General features: G+C 32.8%; 1 protein-coding gene across 1 annotated transcript; it reads left to right on the top strand.

Annotated features, from left to right (window-relative positions):
- The first annotated feature begins 6331 nt into the window (after positions 1 to 6331).
- LOC139505519 (piggyBac transposable element-derived protein 4-like) lies at positions 6332 to 8061 on the top strand. The gene is made up of 2 exons (XM_071295066.1): positions 6332 to 7176; positions 7443 to 8061. Exons 1-2 carry the CDS (start codon positions 6332 to 6334, stop codon positions 8059 to 8061), a joined length of 1464 nt encoding a protein of 487 aa, XP_071151167.1.
- The last annotated feature ends 366 nt before the right edge of the window (positions 8062 to 8427 follow it).

The following is an 8427-nucleotide window of genomic DNA, read 5'->3' as shown; positions in this document are numbered from 1 at the left end:
ATACTCTCCTGAATTACACTAGTATCTCTTAGAAATTTATCATTAAAAAACACATCAAAATATGATCAATAACTTTGTATAGTAAAATGTTTAATATAAAAAAAGAAGATGTGGTATGATTAAGCATGATCCTTGCAATTTACACTTCTTACGCATTCAAAAAAACATTTTGAAAATATTTTTTTTATAATAGGAAATAACTATTCACAATTCTATCAAATTTGTCACAAAATATTTTGTATATCTACTTTTATTGATATTAAGGTTTTCACATTTCATCAAAAATGTTATTAGGTCCTTTATATGTTAACATAATTTTTTTCACATTTATTAATAACCAAGCCCTAGTTTTCAACAAAAAGCATAATAACCAATAACCTTGTATTTCAGCATCATAAAGCACATAAAAAACACACACTCAGCTCTTGTTTGAAAGTGGGCTTGACAATATTCTAACACCTTTACATTTTAATTATAAGTGTTATTAATATGGAATCATACAGCTGTCATTTTTTTTTATTGACCATTGCAAGTGCCAGACTTATTTTTTTAATCAATTAATATCCATTTCCACAAGTGTGAAAGGCAGTACAGAAAGATGTGTTAATAATATATACAATGTTAACGAACACCATCTGACTTATTTTAATGGAAATGAAACGGAAAAACTGTGTTAAAACTAAATATCTAACCAAATTTGTTTTAATATTATAATATCTGCTCCTGAAGAGCATAATTTTTTATCTCAATTTCCAATTTTTAATACATGCAATATAAGAGTACCAACTGCACAAAAATATTTAAGTTCTGTTATCATTATGTTGAAGAAAAATAATACAAAGTAAACTGGACATGATTTTAAGAATATCTAGGATTTGACCAATTCAGACATTTTAACAGGTATCCCCCCCCCTTCTAAATTCTTCCTACTACCAAAGTACAACTTCCTAAATTCTCTACCTATACAACTTTACATATAAACAACACTTACCATTCACAAACAGAAGCTTATTCCTCTCTCACCCCAATTAACACTATGGTCAGTGAAAATGACCTCTGGGTTAAAAACCGATATAATCTACTGATGAGAATACAAGATGACACAGTGAAAGCCAATTAAATGCTACAAAGTAAATTGTACCGACACCTGATAGGTGGGGAGGAGATAAAACAAGCTTACAATGACTTAAACCAACCCCACTTAGATCTAAACATCTGAAGCATTTGTACACAATGTAACATTTAATCATCTTTATGTCATAAATAATAATCTTTAGGACAAGAGGAATATCTTTAATTGATAAGAAAATTATGGCTACCTAGTTTTATTGATAATGACAAGTGCACTGGCTGTGTATCAAATACATGCAAGTGAATTGAACCACATGCTATCTTTTGTATTACATCAGCCAATAATATTGTCAAAGATCATATATCTTAATTTCTTGTGGAAATTGTGATAAACCTATTACTAGCTCAACATGAAATCTAATTTTCTATGGATCCAAAATTTGCCAAAGAATTTTAATACATTTCCCAGTGGGATATACTTGTTTAGATAAACTAGGGATACAAATTCAGGATATATATGAAAACTGTTGAATTTTGGAACACCCTCCCCCCCTTTTTTTATTTAAAACTTTTGGGATCAGCTTCGTACTGATTTACATTTCAAATAATGGCATATTAAGACAGTTTGTTCAAACACATGCTATCTTCAAGTTATCAACTATTTATAGATTAGTCAATAGTACTGTCATATCATTGTCCAAATTGCAAGTTGAAAATGTGAAAAACCTAGTATGAGCTCAGCATGGAATATATATGGATCCAAAATTTCTGTCCCCAGAACCACATTTAAATACATTTTGCAGTGGGTTATTCGTTAAAATAAGATAGGGGATAAAAAAAATCATATGTATATTTCTGAAAACTTTCAATTTTGCAATCATACCCTACACCTATTTTTTTATTTGACTATTTGAAATTTTTGGGATCAGCTACTATATCAAATTCCAATAATGGCATATTAAGACAGTTTGTTGAACCACATGATATCTTTAAGTTTTAAATAAGCAATAAATTCATGATCCTTAGCTCAACATTAAATCTATGGATCCAAAATACCTCCTAGAACCACATTTAAATATGTGTTCCAGTGGGATATACAAGTTTGAATCAGGTATGGATAAAAAATCAGTTGGATACATATTTACAAACAAAAACTTTTTTTTAAATCAGTTCTTGCGAGCTCCCTCCCCCCTTTAATTTGAAATAGTTTGGATCAGCTAATCGTTAACATTTCCAACAATGGTATAGGCAGAATATTGATCTTCAGAAATGGGGTTTGGCATTTACTACCGGTAGGCTAAATCGATGATTCTTCAAATTTTATTTAGGAATGTATTACATAATTAACAAAAATTGACAGGACCAAATAAAGTTTTACAGGACATGTCTTGTCCATCCTGTGCTAATTTCAAGGACTGGACATTTAATTTATGTCTGTTGGTAATATTTGTGATGTCACGTCTCATAGATGAATACTGAACATTTCCTTTATTTCGTTCATACGCATAAATAAAAGAAGAATTTGTCTGAGGACACGCATGCCCCACTCAGATTTTTTGTAGTTATAAATGAACTTAGCTCTAGAACTATATGTGATTACCTGCCCAAAATTGAACTCTGTCTGCAAATGTTGGTACTCTAGCATTGTGAATGAGTTTCATAAACTTTGGATGAGAAAAAACTTTAGGTTAAGAGTGAAGAAACTAAAATGAAACGGAAAGAAGGACGGTTGAGGGTAACACTTAATGCCCCAGTTGCCTACAGGGAGGGCATAAAAATATACCAATTTAAAAGTTTCTTCAAGTTTACACAGATTTAAACATTTTAACCTAAGGAGATACTAATTCATTGTTCTTTAGTTTGATAATCTTTACAACTGATCTTTACACATCCATTACCAATGATAATTCACTTTTCAACAAATAAATCTCAGAACATTATACAATGCTGAAAATGTGGTACACAAGAGGTTAAAATCAAGATTTTAAGTGCAAAACTTATCAAAACAGATAGATTTCAAATAATGTAATTTTTGGTAAAATCTGAAATACTGGCAATTAAAGTTGAATAATGTATGTTTCTTTGAGTGGGAGGATTTATATTATTTAAAGTGCAATAAAAAGTGAACTAAGCAGTAAATACAAGGCCGCATATAATTGTAATGTAATTTATTAGATACATATTAAAAGATTATAGGGTGGGGTTAGTCAGACTATCATCTTATGATCCCACTGTAAATATCTCATTTGATATATGGTATACACTGATGACAATTTGAAGAAACTAAATAAATCAAACATGAGGTTATAAAGAACATAAATCACCACCCCCATCACAGATCACTCAAAAATAAGAGATAACTAGAAATAGTGATGGGAGCTACGACAGACAGCCACTAGACTACTGAAGTTATGGATTCTTCCATTTTAACATTCTACAGAAGGCTGAAGTTTTAAGCTGCACCATTAATTCATTTCTGAAGTTAAAAGAAGATTTAGAGATAGAGCTGAAATAATGTTTGTACAGATGTACAGGGTTGACTAAGATGAACTAAGTTTTTGACCTAAACTTTCAATGCCTGGTTTTCTTCCTTGGAAGGGAACAAACCTTTTAGAAATATTGATGAAATAAAAGTCTTAAAACCAAGCACTGAACTGTGGAAGAAAAAATATCTGTTCATCAACACTACCAGCAGTCCATTAATTAAACTATCAGTAGAATTGTGAACTAGTCCATTTTAGGAAGGTTGAATTCATCTTAAAATTGTAATTTAAGTTATTCTCATTCCTGACAAGTTTTTTTATCATATGAATCATTTATAGAAGAAGGCAAGAAAAACCTAAAATGCATCAATTTAAATCCATATGTTAGAGACAAACAGACAACACAATAGCCAAAAGATAAACAATTAAACCAAACCACAGTCCACAAAACTGTACATAGAAGACTCAAAATTGAGATAGTCAAACACCACCAAAAACTGGATGTTAACTAAGGTGCTTCAGCTGAGAAATAATTTCAGCTTAGCTTGTAAAACAAATTCAGTTGATTTTTGTAAGTAAAATCTATCGATTAATCAGAATTGGTGACGTCCATACCCGTAGCCAGGGAGGAACCCCCCCCCTCCTTGAAACCAGAGTGTGACTGTTAAAGTCAACATTCTGTTCAAATTGTGACTGTTAAAGTAGAGTTCATGAGTCCAAATACCCCCCCCCCCCCCCCCCCCTAGGATTCCTGGCTAAGGGCCTGATGTCATAAAAGAAACTGATCCTTTGTGCAGTTTACAGATATCCAAGAAGTTGTTGAATTTAAAATACCTAAACCTTGATTTACTAGCCTTTAGATAAAAGGCCAGCATTATTTTTGAACACTGACGCAATAAACCTACCGGTACACATCAAATTTTGGTTTTTCCACATTTTTTAAAAACAGAAGCCAAGAACATATTTCTATCTGTATGTGTTATGTAATATGAAGCATCAGTGCTATAAAATAATCAAAGTGTTTAATGTACTATCTTTGAGTGATGTAGAAGATTACGTAATAGTACTACCCTACTGAGATAACATATGTAACAGTGTTTAAGTTTCTGGAATTCTGTACCTTTATTATGAATTTTCTCTTATCATTCTCTGTTTGCGTAATTATCAATCATAAGGAACATTTTCAATACAACAAATATTGATGAATCATAAACGCAATGTTCTTCTTGATGTATCCTTTAAAATTTTATTCTAAACAATTAAACATAAAAAAATGTGAATTTAAAAAAAATATTTAATTGATAATATTATCAAACAACATTTGTTTGGTCCTCAGAAAAGAAACTTAAATTCATAACTTATATTTAAAGACATCTGGAATGAAGTGGTTTTTTTTTAAAAGTACAATTCATGTAGATTTAAAATTCTGTGATAAACAGAAGCTTAAGTAAGCCTTTAAAAAAATCTTTAAAGTTTTTAAATTTTTCAACAGGTTATCAGGAAGTCTGGTCTCAAGTCTTTCAAATTTAAGGTGGTACCTAACACTACAGGGAGATAACTCTGTAAAATCAGCTAAACATTTTAATTACGTTGTGATGGCTAAGGGAATATTAAGCTTCTCAATGATCAAAATAAGTGTTTGTCAAACTGCTATATAAACAGTGTAATTTTCCTGACAAAACCATTGGTTCAAAATTTTTCAAAATTTTATATTTTTGTCAAAGTGTCAAAGTAAATACTTTGTTAAAATTGATGAAAATTAAACGAGCCAAATTAATTTTATCAAAGGTGTTGGGTACCACCTTCAGCAGAAATGTCAACAAATTAAAGACAAAGGGGGATAACTGTGACAAAACAACTTAGTGTGTTGTATTAATTCAAATTTAAATTGGAATAGACATTACTAATTTTTACAACTTGTGTCTGATCCATTAGTCATTTTGTACAATAAAATATGTTTATAAACTAAACATTTATTCAAAGACTAATTATTAGAAGCCAAAATGTATAAATATCTTACTGTGCATTGATAGAATGCAGAACTTTCATCAAGATCCTTGTAAAAATCTCTGGTTATACTAGAAACCATTAATTACTATCATTTCTATCAAATTGTCTTAATATTATTTAACCCTTTCAAGGCGAACAATGCATTGAGGCATCCCCGTAGCCAGGCCGAACAATGCGTTGAGTCATCCCCGTAGCCAGGCCGAACAATGCTTTCATGCATTACAATCACGTGATGAAATAATTTTCGTCTTTTTAAACTCATTTCCCCCGTAAAGCTACGTTTAACCCAATAAATATCAAGGTTTTCAACAAGCTTGCATGTTACAGTATAAGAATACGTATTCTTACTGAGTTTGACGCCTAATATTTACCATAGTACAATGAAAGATCGGTAGCGTCAACAAACAAAATAAGTCGTCGCCATTTTGTACAAGACATGTGATGCGAACATGTGACCTTTTAGGTCAAGAAAATGTTATTTGGAAGGAAAGTCAAATATAATTTCATTATTAATTTGATTTATATAATGATTAGAATAACGAAAAATGCTTTTCAAAACTTCACGGAGAATAAAAGTCAAGTAATAATTGGACTTCCGTGGGCGCGGCTATTCCATTTTCCCACGAGTGCAAAAGGTCGCACTCCTTTTATGGAAAATCTAAATAAAACTATCCAATCACTTTCCTCTCCACTTGCTCGGTGTCAAGACGCCAAAATCGTAGTAAATATAGTAAAATGTCGTCTGTAACATTTTGAAAATACAAAAAATGTCCGACACTTCAGAGGACGAGTTTGAGGGGTTTTCGGCGGGTGAAATCGAACTTGCATGCCAAAGATATCAAGTGCAATTAGCCCAAAACGGCATTGGTGATGATTTTCTGATAAGTGATATTGAAAGTGAACTGTCTGATGACAATAATGATGAACCACAACTTGTTGACATAAATAATGCCGGTGATGCACCCAACAATGATGGATGGCACCAAGAGTTTGATATTTATGAAAGAGGTCTCCCCCATCTGTTCCAACCTAGAAATACTACTGGTCCACAAAATATATTAGGCCCAGAGAAGGATATAATTGACTTTTTCCAACTGTTCTTATCTGACCACCTTTTACAACAGATAATTGAGAAAAGTGATGGCTATGCAAAGTTGCAAAAAGATTTGAATCCTGACCTACACAAGTCAGCTTGGTCTTGTCCCTCCTTGCCCGAGATGAAGGCTTTTATTGGTTTAACTTTCCTAATGGGTATTGATGTAAAGCCAGATTTAAAATCCTACTGGTCTAAAGATTGTCTGGAAACCCCATATTTTGCCACAGTTTTGGCACGTGACAGGTTCATGCAAATTATGAGATATCTACACTTTACTGATCCTCACCAGCGAGTTCCACAAAGAGGGGAGCCTAACTACGACAGTACTTACAAAGTCAGATACTTTATGGACGCCCTTAACCAACAAATGAGGGATCAATATATACCTAAAAGAAATGTATCAATAGATGAGTGTATGATACCATACAAGGGAAGGGTTGCGTTGAAACAATACATGCCTGCAAAACCAACAAAATGGGGAATTAAGCTCTGGGCGTTGGCAGAGTCTGACACTGGGTATATGTCATTTTGTAAAATCTACCAGGGCAAAACAGATCGAACCCATGTAGGGTTGGCTAGCACTGTCGTATTTCCTGTCTTGAAGGTGCCAATTTATCCAGACAAGGTTACCATGTTTACATGGATAACTACTTTTTCCAGTCCTGAATTGTTCACCCAATTTATTTGAAAATCTTGACACTGGAGCCTGTGGAACAGTCCGTCAAAACAGAAGAGGCTTACCACAGGATTTAATGACAAAGAAGCCTGTTGGTATTACACAGAGAGGAGACAGTCAATTTAGGCAAAAGGGGGCAATTTTCAGCTACAGTATGGAAAGACAAGAAAAATGTTTCTGTGATATCTACCATCCATGACAACAGCTTGACGGAAGTGAGTAGAATTGTTCAACAAGAAGGACAATTCCAAAGGCAGCAACTCCAATGTCCAAAGATGGTTGCAGATTACACCAGCCACATGGGCGGTGTCGACCGTTGTGACCAGTACATACAGTACTATTTCTTCTGTCACAAAACAAATAAATGGCCAAAGAGAGTGTTCTTCAAGATGCTGGAAATTATTAAGTTTAATGCTTACCGTCTGTTACAAATGTCACCAAATCACCAGCAAACTACATCAATGACCTATTTGGATTTTTCTAAATCAGTTGCAACTCAACTCATTGCAGGGTATACCACAAGGGACAACCGTAGGGGGAGGCCATCTAACCTACCTGTAGAAGTCAGACTAACACACAGACATTTACCAGCAGATTTGGGTAACAAGACATGGTGTCATGTATGCTGGCATAGGGTAGCTAATGATACTCAGGAAAAAAGGCGTCAGACAAAATATGGTTGCGTAGAATGTAGCAAACACCTTTGCATGCCACAATTGCTTTAGTCTACCACTCAGTCAGAAATTACACTTCTTATTGACAGTTACTTTGTTACACATGAAGTTGAAGGAAAATACATAATTTGCTGAAAAGATATTCATCATTTGTTGAGAGGATTTTCATTGTTTGTTGAAAGGATATTCATAATTTATAATTGTTGTTACAGTTGACAGTTTCATTTATTAATTTTTGATCAACAATATTCCAAATTTTAAAGAACATTTAATTATTTTCATCATTGAACAATACACAACCAAAGACTGGAAATTCTAGCATCTCATAGAAACTGACACAGATAATTATTTAAATAAATCATAGTAAGTTCATTATTGTTTTTAAAGAGTCTCACTTAGTTTATCAAGATATTGAAG

This window comes from Mytilus edulis, unplaced genomic scaffold, assembly GCF_963676685.1.
Source record: "Mytilus edulis unplaced genomic scaffold, xbMytEdul2.2 SCAFFOLD_691, whole genome shotgun sequence".
NCBI classification, from domain to species: Eukaryota; Metazoa; Mollusca; class Bivalvia; order Mytilida; family Mytilidae; genus Mytilus; species Mytilus edulis.
The sequence above is the reverse complement of the archived record's forward strand: the minus strand, read 5'-3'. Positions and strand labels throughout refer to the sequence as shown.

Excerpts from the sequence above, each read along its gene's own strand:
- LOC139505519 (XM_071295066.1), top strand. The coding sequence starts at position 6,332 with ATGTCCGACACTTCAGAGGACGAGTTTGAGGGGTTTTCGGCGGGTGAA. Across the intron at positions 7,177-7,442 it reads TTGGCAGAGTCTGACACTGG|AGAGGAGACAGTCAATTTAG; the intron begins GTATATGTCATT and ends GGTATTACACAG.